The 21,719-nt window shown below is 38.4% G+C and overlaps 1 protein-coding gene across 2 annotated transcripts in view; it reads left to right on the top strand.

The window, feature by feature from the left end:
• LOC108979354 (nuclear-pore anchor-like) overlaps nucleotides 1–21,719 on the top strand; it is a 62,901-nt gene that overhangs the window by 8,270 nt on the left and 32,912 nt on the right. Inside the window, exons 7-9 of one of the 2 annotated variants that reach the window (XM_018950018.2) lie at nucleotides 4,490–4,579; nucleotides 4,678–4,755; nucleotides 5,090–5,199. In XM_018950018.2, coding sequence (XP_018805563.2) covers nucleotides 4,490–4,579; nucleotides 4,678–4,755; nucleotides 5,090–5,199 — 278 coding nt within the window. Of the gene's footprint in view, nucleotides 1–4,489; nucleotides 4,601–4,677; nucleotides 4,756–5,089; nucleotides 5,200–21,719 lie in introns of both variants that reach the window. The other variant, XM_018950016.2, reaches the window with a different exon arrangement.

The following is a 21,719-nucleotide window of genomic DNA, read 5'->3' as shown; positions in this document are numbered from 1 at the left end:
AATTTCTTGATGTTGCTAATTTGTGGGTTGAGTCGTGGTGAAGTAGGCCTGGTTTGGATTCCTCTGCGATCTTCCTTGATAAAACCATTCTTTGCTTGGTGGTTTACCATTCAGCTTCCAACAATTTTGTTTAGTATGCCCTGGTTTCTTGCAATAAGTGCACCAGAGGGCATCTTTGTTATCTCGTCCCGAGTTTCTCAATGGATCTCTCTTCATGTTCTCTTGTATTGGTTGTTGTTTTGTTTTAGTCACCATGGCTGATCCTTCCAGAACTTGGGGTTCCAGCATAACTCCCCTGCGACTTTCCTCAGCACGAATCAGAGAGATAGTCTCATTGAGAGATGGTACCTCTTCTTTGCCGAGAATTTGGACCCTGACCTGATCGAATTCTACGTTGAGTCCTGCGAGGAAGCCGTAGACTCGATCCTTTTCAATAAAACTTTTTAAGATGGCAGCATTTGATGCACATTTAGTCTCTATGCACCGGTAATGATCAAGTTCTTGCCACAGATTTTTCAGCAAGTTGGCATATTCGGTTACAGTTTTATTTCCTTGTCTAGTTGCATTGGTCTTGACCTTGATCTTGTATACTTGAGTTGCATCGCGGGCCTTCGAGTACGTCTGTCGAACCGCATCCCAAATTTCTTTAGCTGTGGATAGAAACATACAAGTGTCGCTAATCTCTGGGTTCATCGAATTCCCCATAACCATGACATAATCATGGAATTTGCTTCATCCCACGCATCATACCGTGGATCTCCTTCCTTTGGTCTAGTCCCTAGGAGATGGCTAAGCTTTCCCTTTCCCTTCAAATAGGTTCGAATAAATTGGGACCACTTCAAGTAGTTCTTTCCGTTCAGCCTATATGCTGCCTGAATGTTTTGCAGGTCATCGGATGACTGATGTGAAAGGGCGTCCTCAGATTGTGCCATAGTATTGGATACTTTGATTTCAGACATTGATTCATGGCAATGAAGGCCAAGAATCCCAGAAAAGGGCCTAAAGCTCTGATACCATGTGGGAAAAATGAATCAATTGTATTATTATCAATTGGAGCCTTTACACAGACTATATGTACCATTACATGGCTGATTTACAGAGCTAATTACAAGGAAATAAAATAGGAAACTTTCCTTCCTAAAACAAATTTCTATATCAGTGGGATTCCTTAATGGTTATCCCCTAATCCTAGGAAAGTCAAAGATACAAATATATAGGTTTCCTAATATACCAAAGATTGAGGGAATCAATTATCTATTTTCCAACAGTTTCTTAAAATAACATTTTATATATTTCTCTTGTGCTTTGCTTAATATATATATATATATACACACATATACGATACTTGATAGCCGCTCATAAAAAATTGTTTTGATAGCCATAACAAACTAAAGTACATGCTTAAATCAAAATATACCAAAAAAGGCCATGATTAAAAAGCTTAAGAATTGTAGGTATTGACTTCTATGCTAACATAAACAATCAAATATCAATCCATCTAGAAAGCCAACTTGGACTTTTTATTGAGTTCAAAGCATATACGTCACATATGATAACATGTGGCACCATGGTACATGAATGACCTTAATATAAGCTAAATACTTAAAAAATATTTGTTACATAATTTTCTAGTTCTTGAAATGATATTATATATATATTTAAAAAAAAAAAAACAAAAGTGCACTTTTCTACGCTTTAAGCTCACACAAATAGCCCTAAAAAGTGCTCTTAAAGATTATGTTTGTAAGTACACTGCTTTTGGTAAGCAAAGCACGCTTAAGCGCCAAGACTGAAGTGCTTTTAACAACATTGTCACCAATAGCAGATGGTGGTTAGGAGTTTGGGGAAGTGGCACTAGCGTTTTAGATTGAGAGAAAAGCATTGTGGAGTTAAGTTGTAGGCTCTAAATATGGGTGTGGGATGAGTGGTGCTCTAGAGAGGTACAAAGACCTTGTGGGGTAGGATTATGAAAGAACATAAGAAAATGATGGGAAGATTTTCTAATCATCTTGTATTTGTGTAACACCCCATTCCCTAATCATCTTGTATTTGTGTAACACCCCATTCCCTTGGGGTTAAAAAACGTCACTTTTAGAAAATCTAGGGGTGAAACCGGTGTGCTACTAACCTTGACTTATTTTCTTCTTAACGAAGTGCTAGATACAAAAGATTCCATAAATAAATATAGTCAATCTTTTTATTAAAATACTTAAAATCTAAAAGAGAGTCTGCGAAAGCACTTATTAAAATCAATCAAGTCTCATGTACTTATCAAGAATAAATTATTAAATTGAAATCATGAAACTTAGCATGTCATAAACTGTCTAGGCCTCTGCCTTGTCTCCTTGGGCCAAGTCCCGTCTTGTAGTTTCAACCTCATGAAGATCGTCACCTAGCATAGTTAAAACATAAAAAACATACAAAAATGAGTCAAATACTCAATAAACAAAATATCATATAGTAAACATAATAAGCAGTCACAGTGAAGTTGGAGATCAACAATTGCAATGAAGAGATGGAGAATCAGAGATGAAGCATAGATGTAGTGGAGAGAAAGGAGAGGGATGAAAGGAAGTAGGAAATGAACAGTTAGAGATAGCTAGTGGTTTTATTAAAATAGATTATTTATAATTTGAACGTAATTTAGGTTGTTCTAGCAATTCAAAGGCAAACTTATTTGACCGGGTGCCTGTTGAAGAATGAGCCAGTGAGTCATAGGCAGTGGCTTGGTTAAGGGAACCCATTGGAGATGTAGCGAAAGCAAGTTCAAGGCTATGCTTTACCATTAAGCAAATTCTGCCTGCTACGATGGTGGCGGAGCACTACTGAGCAATTCATGAATAACTTTATACGAACAACTTTTTTTTGCCAGACAACACTCTTGACCTCCAATCGAGCATGAGTCATTCTCTTTTATGGTACTGAGTCATTTGGGAAACTTGTGGTACAAGTATTTTGAATCCTCATTACTAATGTAATCGGAATTTATCAGAATGAGAGGCACCATGGAGAGTAGATACTAATTACAAATGCTAGTTTGGTGGGTGGTGTTCTAATGAGGTCCAAGGACCATGTGGGGGTAGTGGAAGAATGCTAGGAAATGTTGGGGGAAGTTATCTAACCATGCTAAACTTGAAATGGGAGAGGGTGCCAAGATCCAATTTTGGCATGATTTATGGTGTGGTGAGACGGCTCTGAAGGAAGCTTTCCTCGAGGTTTAGAATGTGACTTGTGGTAAGGATGCTTCTGTGGCATAGCTTTTGGCGTTATCTAGTGATCTCCCTTTGTAGAATTTAAGTTTTACCCTAGGGGTTGGCTCAAGTGGTTAAGGCTCTGGTCTTGGTGGTATGCTTCCTTTAGGTCTAAGGTTCAAATCTTCGTGGGTGCAAACAATTTCTAGGGGCCATTGGACTGAGGGAACTTTTCATTAAATTATCCAAGGTGCACTTGTGGGAAACTCTTTGCCAAGGGCTTGTGCACCATGTGATTTGTCATGGCTTTGTTCTTGGACAACTAGTGCCAATATAAAAAAGAATTTAAGTTTAATTGGAACAACTCTTGATTAGGAGTTGGTGAATTACATCATTCCTTAATTTTCTGTATTCCACTATTGTGAAAAGAGAAGGTGAAGAAGAGCTTATTTGGGCCCCTTCCAAGAAAGGGTTGTTCAACATTCATTCTTTCTATAATGTTCTTATTCCTCATGATAATAACTCCCCCAAGATTTACGTTATTTTCTTGGGCTGCTTCTCTGGGTAGCATTCTCACAATGGATAATTTGGAAAAAAGAAACACTGGTGTGGTTGAGTGGTGTTGCAATTGTAAGAGGATCGGGGAATCAACATATAATCTCTTACTCTATTGCGAGATGGCTACCGCCTTGTGTATTTTTTTAGTTAGGTTGGTTTGGCGTGTGTCATGCCTTGCAGAATGGTGGGCCTTTTTGATTCTGAGAGTAGGCTAGCTGGTAGCTCACAAATTGCGGTAGTGTTTAAAGTAGCTCCTACTTGTCTCATATGGTGTATTTGGAGGGTAAGAAATGATTGAATTTTTTTAGAATCGAGAACTAACAATGGAGGGGCTCAGTTTCTTTTTGCAGTACTCCTTTGGATAGCGTCTTTTGAATTTAATGGGCTCAATTGACATTATTTTCTTGTGTCTTTTTCTCTTTCTAGTAGGTCTTTATCTTGTATACTTCCGGTATTCTTAAATTGCACACTTACGCTTTTTCATGAATTTTATCACTTATAAAAATAAAGATAGTGTAATCATATCTTAGGTTACTACTTTCTGTTATTGTCTAGTGGGCTGCAAGACATTTACTTTTGCTAGTTGCACCGTTATCGTTATTTAATAATGCTATGTCAGCTCGTTTGGTTTTGTGGCCCTTGTTTCTGATTCTGACTACAAAACACAAGGACAGCCATTTGATTTTTGCCTAATTTTTTCTGGTCATGTATTTTTAATTTAAATGTTCGCAACTTCACAGGTAAATAAGCTTGTTGAACTATATAAAGAAAGTTCTGAGGAATGGTCCAAGAAGGCGGGAGAGCTTGAGGGTGTCATTAAAGCTCTAGAGGTGAATTGCTCTGCCAATCAGGTGCCTTTTAAAACTTCGAAGTGTGGCCTATTTGTCCTCTTGTTTTGATTTTGGCTTTTTGTTGCCATCCTAAGCAGACACATTTGAGTCAAGTTGAAAATGATTACAAAGACAGACTTGAAAAGGAAGTATCTGCAAGATGCCAATTTGAAAAGGTTTGCTTCCTGACTTGTATGTGATGGACATCAAATATTTCAATGGACCAGGCAGCAATTATTTTGTCACCTCCTTCTCTTTATTTTGCTGAGACAATTTTATAATTGCTCTCACCCGTGTACAGTCTTCCAAATCTATATCATGTTGTTCCCATTATGTGCTTTCTTTGAATTTCTGATGATGACTTGTTTATTTTAGTATGCTTTCACATTGGTAAAAGCTGGTTTTGTTATTTATTTGTGGAGTCCATTCCCAATTTCTTAACCAAGTCAATTGTGATTGTTTTCCCCTAACCATAGATGTATATATATATATATATTTTGTTTCTTACAGGAGGCTGCAGATCTGAAAGCAAAGCTTGAAAAATGTGAAGCTGAGATTGAGAATAGTAGAAAATCAAATGAACTAAATCTTCTTCCACTCAGCAATTTCAGTACTGAAATGTATGTTACACTATCGTGCATTTTATAGTGTTTGGCCAGTTGCTTTTGTCATTTTTCTTGAAAGATATAATGCACTAAATGTTTATGATGTTTAGTTCAATGATGTGGCATATATGAATCTGCTTTTAACTTTATCGCATATGCTGATTCATGTAGAAGTATATCCTTGTCTTTTCCAATCAAGATCCTTGCTAGCTTATTCTTGTTAGTTTTCAATATTGTTGTCAAGATATGAGTATGACAAAATGAGATCCTTGTGTAACACCCCATCCCTCTAGGATTCAAAACAATACTAGTTTTCGAAAATAAGAGGGAATGAGATGCTATTAACTTCCTTATGAATCACTTAGGAGCCAGGTATAAAAGATTCCATAATTTAAAATAAAATATATTTCCCTAAAATTAAATGGGTCAATGGAAACACTTAAAAATCATGTGCTTATGAAATAACTTATTAATAAATGATACATAAATTAAAAATGTCAAGAAATTTTCTAGGTCTTTGCCTCTTCTCCCTGAGGTAAGTCCCATCCTACAACATTATTCTCACATCGACCATGGGATGGTAAAAATATTTGAAAATAACAATGAGTCCAATACTCAATAAGCAATAATCACGCAATAATAATGATCTAATTAATTTAGGGCCTTCTTTTTGAAAATAACACATGCTTAGTAAAACCTTTTCATTTATACATTTTTTTTTTTTGATAAGTACCTTTTCATTTATACATACATGCATATGCACTTAGTTTCATTTTCCTTCTTGGCTGGTAACCAATGTGGACCCCCTAGAGTTGGGGCTAGCAATCCTTGTGATCTCGATTCCTCCCGTGAATATAAGAATCCACACGAGGATGATATCACTGGGTGCACTACTTGTGTGCCTATCTTGGCAATACAATATGCCGTTATCTTATGGTAGCATCATACTTATCCTAAAATATTTTAAATATCATACATTCAATCATGATATGCTTGCATGCTTTCTTGCTGTATCTTATCATATCTTACCATGATGCATGTGGAACACTTAAAATCGTGACACATCATAACGCATCGTTATGCATATATTGCATAAAATAAACATATGCATAAAATCATAGCAAATACAATTCATCTTGCAACTTAAAATCACTTCCATAATAACTTGGGTTGTGAAAAGGGGCTTCTAACGAAGCGTTATACATAGCATATTCTTTTAAAAACAACATTATTAATTTTTTATTGGTAAACAAGATTTTATTATCATAAGGATAGGCAAGAGCCTAAGTATATGGGACATATACAAGAGCAACGCCAAACATGCTTTTAAAAACAACATTATTTACTGTGTATACATGTAAGGATATGATCATGCTACTTACAATAAGAAAATATACGTGATAATGAAGGGCGTGATCATATTACTTACCATGAGCCTTTATGCAAATAAACACCTTATGCAATTTAATCACAAGCACGTCAATAGGCACCTATACATATAAGCATGTTGCTACATTAAAATCTACTCAAGCACTTAATCAATTTAAATGTAGAACTTTGCCTAATGAGGCTAGCGTGACTTTCTAATTATGCACCTAACCTAATCACATCCTCGCTTAAAACGCTTTAACGCAAACCTGGCCTACATGCATCCTACCCAAATGTAAATTGGGCCCTCCAACATCTAATTCGCCACTAAATCTTATCATGTCACTCTTAATCAATTTAGCCCATCAAATTCCAGGCATAATTCATGCCTATACACGCCAAGAATTATCAAGCCTAACTTTATACAAGTTAACCAACAATGCATGCAAGTAATCCTTAAACATGTGAGTTCCTCTTGTCCTAATATTCAATGCATGGATCTATATTGAGACCTAATAAAACTCACAAATCACAATCATCATAAGGCTATTCATCTAGTTCTCATGAAGCCCATAACATAACAATTCAAGCCTATACTAGATGCTGTCCAAACCTCATTCACTAGCACAAAATCTGTCCATGCACCTAGAATACCTTAGCTGTGAGTCATGGAGCCTCTAAGATGCTTTAGGCCCGGTTTGAATACAATAAGTATTTCATCTTTTCTCATCGTTACAACTTTCCCAAATTCTCATACAAAATATAATAAACAATTGATCGCTAGAGGAACTTATGGCTTTATTTTATAGCACGTTATGTTCCTGGTCCAATGCTGTTGATTTCAATGGCATGACCCTTCATGATTTCCTTGTCTCTCTTGCACCCTCCTAGTCAGGGTGTCTCTTGTATATACTGGGCTAGGCCTATTCTGTTTTTTTGATAAGTAATAATTTATTCAAAGAAATAGGCATAAGCCCAAGTACACAGGACGTATACAAAGGAAACACCTACAACTTCCACAAACGAAAAGAAACTGACACCAGAAAACTAAAACAGGAGCAGAAAATTATCCTCGATTACAAAAGCTTTAACCCAAAAACTCAAAGTACTCAAGAAAAAATCCCTAAGATCTCCCAAAGAGCCGCTTTATCTTTGAAGCATCTCCCATTTCTTTCAAGCCATATGCACCACATAAGACTAGGAGGTATCATCTTCCAAACTCTCACCGCCTTCTTACAGCCCTTCAAACCCTTCCATCCTACCAATAAATCCACCACTTCTCTAGGCATTACCCAATGTAATCCTGTACAACTCAAAACCTCATTCCACAAGATTCTTGTCACTTCGCAGTGAAGAAAAATGTGATTTATAGATTCTCCTGCCCTTTGACACGTGACACACCAATCAACAATAAACAGACCCCTTCTTCTAAGATTATCAGCAGTCAATACTTTACCCAAAGATGCCACCCAACAGAAAAAAGCAACCTTAGAGGGAACTTTTACCTTGCATATACTTTTCCAAGGAAAAACACAACTACTATGACATGACAAAATTTTGTAATAAGTTGAGACTGAAAACTTAGCATTTCCAGCAGGAATCCACACCATGCTATCCTCTCTTTCAAGCACCAACTTGGAACTGTAGAGTTTAACCAGCAGAGCCATAACTTCATCCACTTCCCAGTCATTAACGTCTGCAGTAAGAATCATAAATAGATGCATTATGATCCCTAGCAACTCTGAAAATGGAAGGAAAAACCAGCTTGAGAGCAGTATCCCCACACCACGGATCATACCAAAAGAGAATCCTCTTACCATTTCCCACCTTCAATTTGAAATTATTGGAGAAGGAATCCCATCCTTTTCTAATAAATTTCCACAAACTAACCCCATAAGCACCACTAGCTGCTTTAGTACACCAACCTCCCCACAAACTTCCATATTTCACTTCTATCACATTTTTTCACAGTGCTTTACTCTCCAAATGATATCTCCAAAGCCATTTCCCAAGTAAAGCTTTATTAAAAACCCTTAAATCTTTAATCCCCAAACCACCACGATCCAGTGGTTGACAAGCCTTCTTCCAACTAATCAAGTGAAACTTCTTTTCCTCACCATTGCCTCCCCATAAGAAATTTCGAAATAAACACCCAATCCTCTTTTCAACTCTTGCTGGAAGAGGAAAAAGAGAAAGGAAATAGGTGGGCAGGTTGGACAAAGTACTCTTTATTAGAGTTAGTCTTTCCCCCCTTAGACAGGTAGATCCTCTTCCAACCCGCTAACTTCCTTTCAAGTTTTTCAATCACCCCATCCCATATGTTAACAGCTTTAAAAGAGGCTCTTAAAGGAAGCCCAAGATACCTCAAAGGCAAAGAAGAGATTCTGCACCCCAGTAAATTAGCCAATTCGAATAAATTCTGAACATCACCCACAGTAACAATTTCAGACTTTGACAATTAACTCTTAACCCCGAAGCAGCTTCGATACACGCCAAAAGTGCTCTCAAAGCACAAAAATTGAACAGGCTCACTAAAAATCAAGGTGTCATCGGCAAATAACAAATGAGAGATCTTTAAACTATTCCTAGTCTCATTACCCACCACGAAACTGGACAGCAGATTACCCTCCACAACCCTCTCAATCATTCTACTCAAAGCTTCCATAACCATAACAAAAAGAAAGGGGGAAATGAGATCGCCTTGCCTCGAACTGTGAGAACTACAAAAGAAACCAGCCGGTTCACCATTCACCAAAATAGAAAATTTTAAAGTCAAAACACAATGCTTAATCCATGAGCACCATTTAACACCAAAACCAAATCTCCTCAATAGCTAAACAAGAAAATCCCAGCTTACATGAATGGAAGCATTTTCCATATCCAGTTTAATAAGAATACCAGCTTTCTCCACCTTCAACCCACTCTCCAAACATTCATTAGCAATTAAAACAAAATCTAAAATCTGCCTTCCTTTCACAAAAGCATTTTGAGATGGTGAAATTGTCCTCTCCATCACCCTACTCAAACGATTTGCCAGCACCTTAGAGATAATTTTATAAATGCCATTCACCGGACTAATAGGCCTAAAGTCTCTTATCTCCATAGCCCCTGCCTTTTTCGGAATAAGAGCAATGAAAGTAGCGTTCAAGCTCTTCTCAAACCTCATATACGAATGAAACTCAGGAAACACCTTCATGATATCATCTCTAACAACATTCTAGCAATCTTTAAAAAAAAGCCAAAGTGAACCCATCCGGACTCGGAGCCTTATCCTTGTCCATACCCTTTACCACATCTAGAATTTCTTGCTCTTCTTCAAACTCTCTTTCCAACCACACAGCATCCAACTGCTCTATAGAGTTAAAAGCAAGGCTGTCCAGTTTTGGTCTCCAAGAAAAATTTTCTGAAAACAGTTGCTCATAAAAATTCACAATGTGGGCCTTAACATCTTCTTGATCCGTAATCAACCTGTCCCCATCATGAAGGACCTCAATCGCATTATGTCTTCTATGAGAGTTTTCCATTTGATGAAAAAATTTGGAACACCTATCCCCCCTCCTTCAGCCACAACACCCTCGATTTTTGCCTCCATGAAATCTCTTCCATCAAGGCTAAATTTTCTAATTCAGAAACCACCCCTAATTTTCTGGTTCTATCCTCTTCCGATAACAACACTTGCACCTCCTTCTCTTCCAAAGATTGCATCTCCTCCATAAGCCGCTTCCTCTTGGTATCCAACAACCCAAACTCCTTTGTATTCCATCTCATCAAGTCTTTCTTAAGATATTTCAACTTTCTAGCCAAAACAAAACTAGGTGTGCCAGTAACATTATAGGAATTCCACCAACTTCTAACCTTTTCCCCAAAACCTTCAACCTTAAGCCACATGTTCTCAAATTTAAATTAACTTCTTCTACTCACAATTCCTCCACAATCCTACATAATGAGAAAGTGATCGGAACACAGTCTCGGCAAAATTTTCTGCGACAAACCAGAAAAGTGTGCTTCCCTAGAAGACGAGACCAAAAACCTATCCAACCTAGAAGAAGATCTGCCATTAGACCAAGAATAATCTCCTCTCATCAAAGGCAAATCTATCAGATTTAAATCAAAAATTAAATCTCAAAAAGTAGCCATAACACTTGAAAAATATGAATCCCCCGACCTCTCATTAGGAAACCGAGTAAGATTAATATCCCCTCCAAAACACCAAGGTAAATTCCACCAACTACAAACACCCGACATTTCGTCCCATAAATGAATCCTCCTACTATCCACATTTGGGCCATAAACCCCAACAAATGCCCACTCAAACTCATCCTCAAGATTTTTAAAATGACAAGCCACCAAGAATTCCCCCACAAAGTGTTCCACCAACTCCACCGCCCTCCTATTCCACAAAATTATGATACCACCTGTGGCCCCATTAGAGACCAGCTCTACCCAACCCACACTACAACAATTCCACAAACTCTGAACTATGGCTTTATTTACAAATTTCATCTTGGTTTCTTGAAGACAGATAACATCGGCCTTCCTTTGACGCAGCCAATATTTCACCCTTAAATGCTTCCTATAATCATTTAAACCCCGAACATTCCAAGAAATGATTTTGGGATTTATGAAAAACCAGTAACAACCCTTTCCTTACTTTTTTTCCCGCCAAACACTCCCTTCCTTAGACTTGTAGGTGATAGAACACTCCAACCTTTTAAGTTCCCTCTCCTTTTTAGCAGCAGATTTGGCCAAAGCAAGTTGACCCGCTTCTATAGCAATAAGAAGAGTTCTGAACTGCTCATCATAACCATCACAAAAAATCCCCACAACATCTTTGATCTCTTCAACCTTCCTCAGAACCCAATCAGAAGAGTTACAAGGCCATTCAAGGCCTAGATTCAAATAACTCAAAGGCACAGGATCAAATCCTCATTAGATTCCAAAATCTCCCCTGACTCACATGAAACCGAGTCTTCCCCTCCCCCCAACACCAACTGTAGTTCAGAATTATTGAGAAGAGTGCATGGCACCACTTCCTCAGATGAAATTGACCCCTTGACCCCTTCACAACACTCCTCCAAAACCCCAACCCTAACATCACAAGACAACTTATCCACTGCCTCCACAAACTGAACTGGACTCGATCCCAAAAATTCTATTGACTGCACTCCAGCCTCCAACCCACCCTGCAAGGGCAAACACAACGATGGGATACAACTAGAAGACCGCCCCCCCCCACCACCTCCATTGACCCCTTCTGTGAAGACACATACATAATCGAACCCAAATCCTCTCTTGGTTGAGCATACACCATCTTCGTAGTAGGAAAAAAACCCCTCATCACTGTTCACGATCGTCGATCTTGACAACTCCAAAGTCCCCGTTGGCTCGCACCTTACCAGCGACTTTTTCTTTGATGATGGACCAGGACATTGACCATCGCAGTCCACCGTAGCCAAAGGAGGAAGCCCATAAGCTATTGGGCGACTGCATTCTTTGATCCCAACTCTCGTCGCACTATTCACTGCCGCAGAGCTCACCACCAGAGTGGTCTTCGACTGTTCGCACCTCGCCAGCGACCTTGTCTAAGGTGGTGGACCAGACTTCTGCATAGGGGAAACCAACCTAGCCGAAGGGCGAAGCCCAGCCCCATTGTGCCGATAAACAACCTTAGTGGTCTTTCCACTTTGGCCTCTATTTGGCCCAACCAACTTGCTCCTAGAAGGCTTATCTGACTTAGGCCCACACTTCACATTACCCAAGTCCATCAAGAGACACAAACCCTCATCTACAAAAAATAATAAGGAACCAATTTTATCTTTCCAACCCATTAATTCTGCCCGTTCGTGCCAGAGAGACCCCTCAACTTCCCCCACTTTTTTCCACATCTCGGAACTCCAACCGTCACCCTCTACTGAAGAGATCCTACAACAGTTCATCTCCTTCAAGATCTCGTTCTTGATTCTTCCTAAAGATTCAACCAATTCACTCCTATTTTTGAAACCAATATCAACATCTGCCGATTTCATCGCAGCAACTAAGTAAGGAGTTTCTCTGGAACTTTTCTCCCTCTCATCTCCAATCGAACCTTTGTTTTCTTGAACAAAAACAGAGGGTCTAGACCCAACAATCTCTCGCGCTTCTTCACAAAACCAGACCAACCGCTACCATTTCTCCCTGCCGGTACTACAATAATTCCTTTCCCCTTACCCCCACCCAACTCAATAATCATTTTAACAAATCTTCCAAAAGAGTTATGAGAGAGTTGGAAAAGGAAGACTCTATTACCTTCCCTTCTAGACTGAAAAAAAACCTTTTTACCCGAAAAACTCAGACAATCCTCAATCCCCTTAGCCATCCAAACCACTGCTTCACCATTAAGGTAAAGAACCTTAATAAATTTCCTACACTTTTCGACAATACTAAAGAGATTGCCCCCCTTCCTTCGAAACACAAACGATTTAGCTTCCACCCCAAAACTGCACTCCATCGAAACCACCTCCTAACACCACACTGGAACCAAGATAAACTAATAACAAAAAGCAAAAGAAGAAAGGAAATAACGATCAAAAGAGAAAAAAGAAGTCTTAACGATTATTCCCGGCGAGAAGCGCCGGAAATATGAAAAGAGAAAACATAATAGAGAGAGAGAAAGGTCTATACTGGATTATCGGACAACATTTTAGATCAGGGAGAAGTCGTGCTTATATCACAAAACTTCAAAAGATTTAATCAGAGCACGGAACAAAAATTAAAACCCTAACAAAACAAACAAACGAATATACATAGAAATGGAGAGAGTTACGGAGCTCGGAGATGAAGAGCAAAAGCATGACAATGGAAGAGACGAGAGTGATAATGCCACCGGAGAGCGTATGGTTGTAGAAGTCCTCGTTGATTTTCGGGTACGCGTCCAGGCTCCGAAGCTTATTGATAAAACCGTCCACACTAACAAGAATTATCAAACAATCCTAGGCCTATTCTTGGGAGTAATATATTTTGTTTACTTATAAAAAAAAATATAATAAACAATTCAATTTTTTCAAATTCTAAAATAATAATAATATTAAAAAAATAATATTTTGACAATATTTTATTCAACTTTCATCTCTGCTCATCTCATCTCAACTCACTATCCAAACCGCACCTTAGTCTCTTATAAAATCATCCAACATGCATCCCTTATTCATATCATCCCTTATAAAATATTTGGCTGTGATACAATCTCATCTTAAGTCAATAATATTTCTCAGTCAAAGATCATCTTACTACCAAACATACGAACCAATGTTTTGAATACCGCACCGGAGGACGTACCGGTCAAGGCACTGGAACGAAATATTTCGGTACCGGTACCGTTTCGGGATAACATTTCGGGATAGTCGATATATAAATAAATTATATTCTAAAATTATATTCCAAAATAATAGTCTATATATAAATAAATTATATATAAATACATATATATAAATTATAAATAGTCTAGTCTGAATTGGAGGTTAAAAAATAAGATTGTAGTTTGAAAAAACGAAAAAAAAAAAAAAACACTGGCCGAAATATCAGCCGGTATAGGCCGAAATTAAGGCCGGTACAGGCCGAAATATCGTCCGCTATGGCCGGTATTTTAGCCGGTACGAAACAGATGTAGTACCTGTACCGGTCGGACGCCGGTACGAAAAATTTCGGCCGTACCGGCCAGTACGGTACGAAATTCAAAACTATGATACAAACATAAAAACTATCTTAACTCAAATTTTCACAAATATCAAATATTTTAAAAATGAATTTAAAACATAATATTTTAAACAAAAATTAGAAAAAAAAATCCAGGGTGGCACGATGCTCTTAGTGATTCCCAAATCTCTCTCTCTCTCTCTCTCTCTCTTTTCTTTTGTTAAGTAATTTAAAAATTGTGTTATATATTAGAAACAAAATATTTTTTTACTATTCATCAAGCCTCTTGGACTTACTTATAAAAAAATCAAGCCTCTTGGACTTCCACAACATCCTATCCCCATCATTACCACCAAACCTCAAAGAGTACAAAAAACTGAAGAAAGCTGAAACTTTGTCAATCTCCCAATTTTGAACAGCTCTAGTGAAGCAAGCATCCTACTGAAGCGAGCCATTAGAACGAACAAGTAGATCAGATACAACAAAGTACCGATCTGAAGCCAACCAAAAAATAGCCAGAAACACCCAATTGAGGGCTCGATCATCACACCAAATGTCAAACCAGAAACGGGTCCTAGATCCCTCTCCAACATCATAACTAACATGGCTAATAAAACTCTCCCAGCCCTTTCTAATAAACTTCCAAAGACCCACACCATAATCCCCCCGTACTTCGTTAGGAACACCAACCCCTAAGCATTTCCATACTTCCGATCAATAAACTCCCTCCAAAGTGACTCTTTCCGATTGATATCTCCTTAACCACTTTCCCAATAAAGCTTTCTTAAAGATCCTCAAATTGCGAGGCCCCAACCCCCCAACCGAAACAGGAGAACAAACTTTATTCCAACTAACAAGATGAAATTTAGTTTTCTCTCCCATCCCACCTCACAAGAAAGCACGAAACAACTTCTCGATTCAGTTGGCTATCCTTTCAAGCAGTGAAAACAATGATAGAAAGTAAGTGGGAAGATTGGAAAGGGTATGCTTGACTAGAGTAAGTTTGCCCCCTTTAGATAAATATAACTGCTTCCAACCAGCCAACATTTTCTCAACTTTCTCAACAACCCTATCTCATATAGCACTAGCTTTAAAAGACGCCCCCAACGGAAGGCCTAAATATTTTAGAGGTAAAGAAGCAACTTTACGCCTCAACAAACTTGCCAAATTATTGATGTTACGCATCACCTCCATCGGAATCAACTCCGACTTCCCAATGTTTGAATCTGACCGCGATCCACATCACAAAAAATGAGAGTTTCGTCTGCAAAAAGAAGATGAGAAAGTGTAAGAAACCCATTATTAGCATTACCAACCGAGAAGCCTGAAAGGAACCCCCCCTCCCCCCAACAACAACCTCCACCATTCGACCCAATGCCTCCATAATAATGACAAAAGGAAAGTGGACAAAGGGTCCCCATGTCTCAAACCACGAGAACTATAGAAAAAACCAGCAAGATTATTGTTAACCAACACCGAGAATCGTGTAGTGGAAACACAATGCCTAATCCACTAACGCCACCTTTCCCGTGAAACAACATCTCCCAAGAATGTAGCAAGGGAACTCGCAATTCAGATGATCATATGGTTTTTCCAGATCAAGCTTACAAAACAATCTAGGAACACCCTCCCTTATACAACTATCTAGACATTCATTAGCAATAAGCATTGAGTCGGGGATTTGTCTCCCCTGAACAAATGCATTTTAGGGCCTAGAGATAATTTGCTCCATCACCTTGCTCATACGAATAGGACTAAAATCCTTTAACTTTGAAGCCCCAGGTTTCTTGAATGAGAGCAATAAAAATAGCATTGTGATTTTTCAAACTTTTCAAAAGAAAAGCACTCCTGAAATACTTGCATCATATATTCTTTCACAATCTCCCAACAAACTTGGAAAAATGCAATTGAAAACCCATCCAGATTAGGAGCTTTATCTTTAACCATCCCACTAACCACTTGGAAAACCTCATCTTCATCAAATGGTATCTCCAACCAATTTGCACTAAAGGGATCAATAGAGTTAGAAGCCAAACCATCAAGTTTAGGCCTCCAAGAAGCTTGTTCGGTGAAAAGACCTTCATAATAATGCACAATAAGATCCTGAATCGCAGGTGGAGATGAAATCGCTTAATCATCAGAATGAAGCATCTCAATAGCATTGTTCTTCTGGTGTGAGTTGGCCATTTTATGAAAAAACTTAGTACATTTATCCCCCTCTTTCAACCAAAGACCCCTTAATTTTTGTCGCCATGAAATTTCCTCCATCAACAGCAACCTCTCAAGGTCAGTCACCGCCGATTTTTTTCTCAAAAAGTCCTCCTTAGAAGGAACCCCATTCTCCTCCCCAATCTCCAAATCATGTAACTCCTCCTTGAGAGAAGTTTTTTGACAGTTAATATTCCCAAAAACTTATGGATTCCATTTCCCTAAATTGAACTTTAATGCTCTGAGCTTACCAGCAAGGATGAAAGTAGAAGTATCCGTGAAATGATAAGAAGGCTACCATATGCTAACCTTGTCAACAAAACCATCAGCTCCTAACCACATGTTTTTAAACTTAAAATACTTTTGGCCCCTGTGAATACCGCTAGTATCCAGCAAAATAGGGAAATGGTCCAAACACACGCAAGGCATTCTCTTCTGACACAACTCCTAGTAATGTACTTCTGAAGGAGGAGAAACAAGAAATTGATTCAATCTCGACCAACCTTGACTACTAGACCAAGTGGATACACCCCCTGCAATGGGTTGATCCAAGAGATCCAGATCAAAGATAAACTCTGAAAACTCTTCCATAGCCGAAGAAATCCTAGATTCACCTGAATGCTCACTCGGGAACCGAGTAATGTTGAAGTCCCCACTCATACACACCAATTCCAAAGAGAATACAAATCCACCAATTCCTCCCACAAAAGAACTCCTTTCCCTATCTGAATTTGGGCCATAAACACCCATGAAGGCCCACTCCCACCCATCCTCCACATTTTTAAAACAACAGGCTATTGAAAAATTCCCCATACATTCCTCCAAAGAATTCACCACCCTTGTGTCCCACATCAAAAGAACACTTCCAGAAAAATTCCCTATACATTCAATTCTGCAAGTGTATTTGGTTATTCTCAAAAGAGTAGTGGACCTTTTTCATTCTTGGAGGGGTTAGGAGGAATCTCAAAAATTGTAGGAGTGTGAAAGATGTTTCCTACTTGTATGGTGTATTTGGAAGGAAAGCGATGACATCATTTTGAGGACTGTGAATGGATGTTAGGGGATTTGAAAACTTTAATTTTAAATACTCTTCATTTGGACAACCTCCATAGACTTCAATGCGTTAACTTTTCGTGATTATCTTTTCAATCTAGATAGGTGACTCTTGTATGCATTCCATATACCTAGGTGCACCTTTCGCTCTTTTTAATGAAGTTTTAGCACTTAATAAAACACTAAAATTTGGTGACATGATTCTTTACTGTGATACTCCATATGATATGGATAAAGGTAGGTGGTGTATGGGATATCACATTGCTTGAGAAAGATAAATTCTTGCTCTTTATAAAGTTTCAATGGGGTCTAATTGCATCATTAACTAGTCATTTTAGAGTGTAGGCCATGTGGTTTGGGCCTTCCATTGAGACGTTACAAATAGTATCAGAGACTATTCCAACTAGAAATGTGGAATTTGAGCCGTGCCACCTACAATGAACAGGCCCGACGAGGACGTCGGGAATTTAAGGGGGGTAGATTGTAATACCCCATATGATATGGATAAAAGTAGGTGGTGTATGAAATCCCACATTGCTTGGAAAAGATAAATTCTTGTTCTTTATAAAGTTCCAATGTGGCTCTAATTGCATCATTGACTAGTCCTTTTAGAGTATAGGCCGTGTGGTTTGGGCCTTCCATTGGGACGTTACATTTAGGATTCTAGAAATTTGGTTTGGATTGGATTTTATGGCAGCTTCTTCTATGGTGTTGGGGCTACAACTTTGTTGGAGAGGGATAGAGAGAGAGAGAGATCAGCATATTCCATGCATAGTGTGCAAACCTCTTAAAAATTTTAATGGATTAGAATGTGTAAATAAAAGGAGCCCTTTTTTGGTGGGAGGGTTGATGACTACATGGAATCTATACCAAGTCATGAGCGATAGCGAAGCCAAACCATCACCTATAGGCAAAGGTTAAACGCCTGATGAAGTCCTTTCTTTCAAGCAGACCACTTTTTCTGGAATGTAGTCGGGACAACCGTGACCGTGTGTATGTGTGTGTATCTTTGTTCTGTCATTTCGAAATGTATGCTTTAACCATTCAAACCCTTTATGTTAACTAGCACATCCAAGTGCGACCGACCTTTATGCCTTGGTTTTTGTTTTAGGTCTGACTAGCTCATATTTCATGTTATCTTTATTTGGGTGCGTTTGGAATTGTTGGATGCAGATACATTTGTGGTTCTTTAAATGTCTGGTCTCCTCTCTTTATTAGATATCATACGGCAAATGCAGAGATTTTTTCTTTTATAAGTAAACGATTGTATTAATAATAATAGGCTTAGCCCAAGTACACAAGTTAGTATACACGAGTTAACACCTATCTTCTTCTTCTTCTTTTTTTTTTTTTTCTTTTAATCGTTAAACAAGATTTTATTGATCAAAAGAAAAGGCAAAAGCCCAAGTATACGGGACACATACAAGAGCAATGCCTATGTGTGCTTAATTTAGAGATACAGGGAATTCATGAAATGACAAGCCATGAAAATCAATTACAATCGACCAATGGAGTAAAATATTGAGAAATAGATTTCTAAGCTCCTCCGTTGACCGCGCTTGATCTTCAAAACTTGTTTTGTTCCCCTCCCTCCAAATACACCACCATAAATATATTGGAACCATCTTCCAAATAGAGGCAATCTGAGAGTTACCCTGGATGGCTTTCATATTTCATGTTATCTTTATTTGGGTGCGTTTGGAATTGTTGGATGCAGATACATTTGTGGTTCTTTAAATGTCTGGTCTCCTCTCTTTATTAGATATCATGCGGCAAGTGCAGAGATTTTTTCTTTTATAAGTAAACGATTGTATTAATAATAATAGGCTTAGCCCAAGTACACAAGTTGGTTTACACGAGTTAACACTATCTTCTTCTTCTTCTTTTTTTTTTTTTCTTTTAATCGTTAAACAAGATTTTATTGATCAAAAGAAAAGGCAAAAGCCCAAGTATACGGGACACATACAAGAGCAATGCCTATGTGTGCTTAATTTAGAGATACAGGGAATTCATGAAATGACAAGCCATGAAAATCAATTACAATCGACCAATGGAGTAAAGTATTGAAAAATAGACTTCTAAGCTCCTCCGTTGACCGCACTTGATCTTCAAAACTTGTTTTGTTCCCCTCCCTCCAAATACACCATCATAAACATATTGGAACCATCTTCCAAATAGAGGCAATCTGAGAGTTACCCTGGATGGCTTTCCAAGACGTTAGGAGGTCCACTACGCATCTCGGCATCACCCATGCTAATCCCACCCGAGCAAAAACTTCATTCCATAATGTCCTGACAATCTCACAATGAAGTAGTAGATGGTCAACCGACTTTTCACTCTTTTTAACGGTTATCTAGGAAGAGCTAGAAGAAAAAGAAATAAGAAAGTCATGTATGCTAAGGCCATTAAAATTTACAGCTATGGCCCATAAAAATAATGTTCTAACAAAAAGTGATCTAAGTTCCTCTATCGAGCGTTCTTTGTTTTCAAACGTCCGGTCATTTCGCTCCTACCATATGCAAATAGGCACCATTTTCCACACAACTGTGATTTGTGGAGCTCCCCTTAGATTTGTCCAGTTGGCCAAGAACTCAACCATTGTGGCGGGCATGACCCAACCATAGAGTTTCCTATGGTTGTGGAGATAACTATGCAATTTTTCAATTTGAGTCGCCACACTTACTGGAATGACGAATAGAGATAGAAAATACATTGGTAAATTAGACAAAGTGCTTTTGATTAAGGTAATCCGACCACCTTTCGACAAGTACAATCTCTTCCAACCAGTTAATTTACGTTTAATTTTCTCAATCACTGTATCCTAAATCTACTCAACCCTTGATGTTGCCTCCAATGGAAGACCAAGGTAATTCATTGGAAGAGAGGAAACCTTACATCCAAGAATGTTAGCCAACTCTCGGATGTTGCGAATATTACCAATTGGGACCAACTCTGATTTGTCATAGTTCACTTTTAGACCAGATGTCGCTTCAAAACAAAGTAAGAGAGCCTTCAATGCCCGCATTTGGTTTTGTTTTGTCTCACAAAAAATCAGTGTATCATCTGCAAACAATTGGTGAGAAATGTTAAGAGTACCCCTATTGGGTTCACCAACCAAGAAACTAGTCACAAAATCACTGTTAACCAAGGCCGAGATCATTTTGTTAAACACCTCCATAACTATGACAAATAAAAGTGGAGACAGGATTTCGTTGTCATAGGCCTCTCGAGTTGTTGAAGAAGCCAACTGGCTGCCATTTACTAACACTAAAAACTTCACCATAGAGATGCACTATCTGATCCACGAACACAATCTCTCCCCAAAATCACATCTCCCAAGCAAGTAAATTAAGAAATCAATTCACACGATGATAAGCTTTCTCCATATCCAATTTACATAAGATCCCTTTTTTTTGATAAGTAAAAAACACCTTTTATTTTTTTTTGATCAGTAAAAAGTGAATTTTCATTAATATGAATGAAGATAGGCAAGGCCTATGTACACAGGGAGTATACAATAGAAAACACCTAAATACATTCTTCAAAAACTAAATTTGAGCTAGGAACTCATGTACACTGTTTCCATTAAGAACAATGGCTGAAAACCATAATAGTAAAGTGTGTAGAAAAAAATTCTGAAGCTCCTCCATCGATCGCTCCCTATCTTCAAAGCAGCGTGCGTTCCTTTCCAACCAAATACACCACATAATGCACAGCGGGATCATCTTCCAAGCTGCAGCTACTTGTGTACCGCCTTTTAGAAAACACCTTTTATTAGCAAAAGAATGGGCAAAATGCCAATTACAAAAAAACTCCTATGCCCTAGCTAAGTAGGTGCATTAGAAGTAAGGAAATCATGTAGGTCCATGCCATTAAAGTACATAACAATAGCCTAAGTACAAAGAGTTCTAAAAAATAAAACTTTTAGCTCATCCACCGATCTCTCCTTGTCCTCAAACGTCCGCTCGTTACGCTCCTGCCACAAACACCACATGATGCATATAGGGATCATCTTCTAGACCGCTTTGATCTGCTGCATCCCTTTGATGTTAGTCCAACACGCCATCGCTGCCACCACGGTCTTCGGCATAACCCACGCTAGATCTAGTCTACCAAATACCTTGTTCCAGAGTTCCCTTGCTAACTCACAATGTAGAAGAAGATGATCCACAGACTCACTCCCTATTCTACACATGCAGCACCAATCTGTGATGATTACCCTCCTTTTCCTTAGG

The sequence above is a fragment of the Juglans regia genome, chromosome 6 (genome assembly GCF_001411555.2).
Source record: "Juglans regia cultivar Chandler chromosome 6, Walnut 2.0, whole genome shotgun sequence".
In the NCBI taxonomy this organism is placed as follows: Eukaryota; Viridiplantae; Streptophyta; class Magnoliopsida; order Fagales; family Juglandaceae; genus Juglans; species Juglans regia.
Note: the sequence above shows the minus strand (reverse complement) of the source record. Positions and strands in the feature narration are given on the sequence as shown.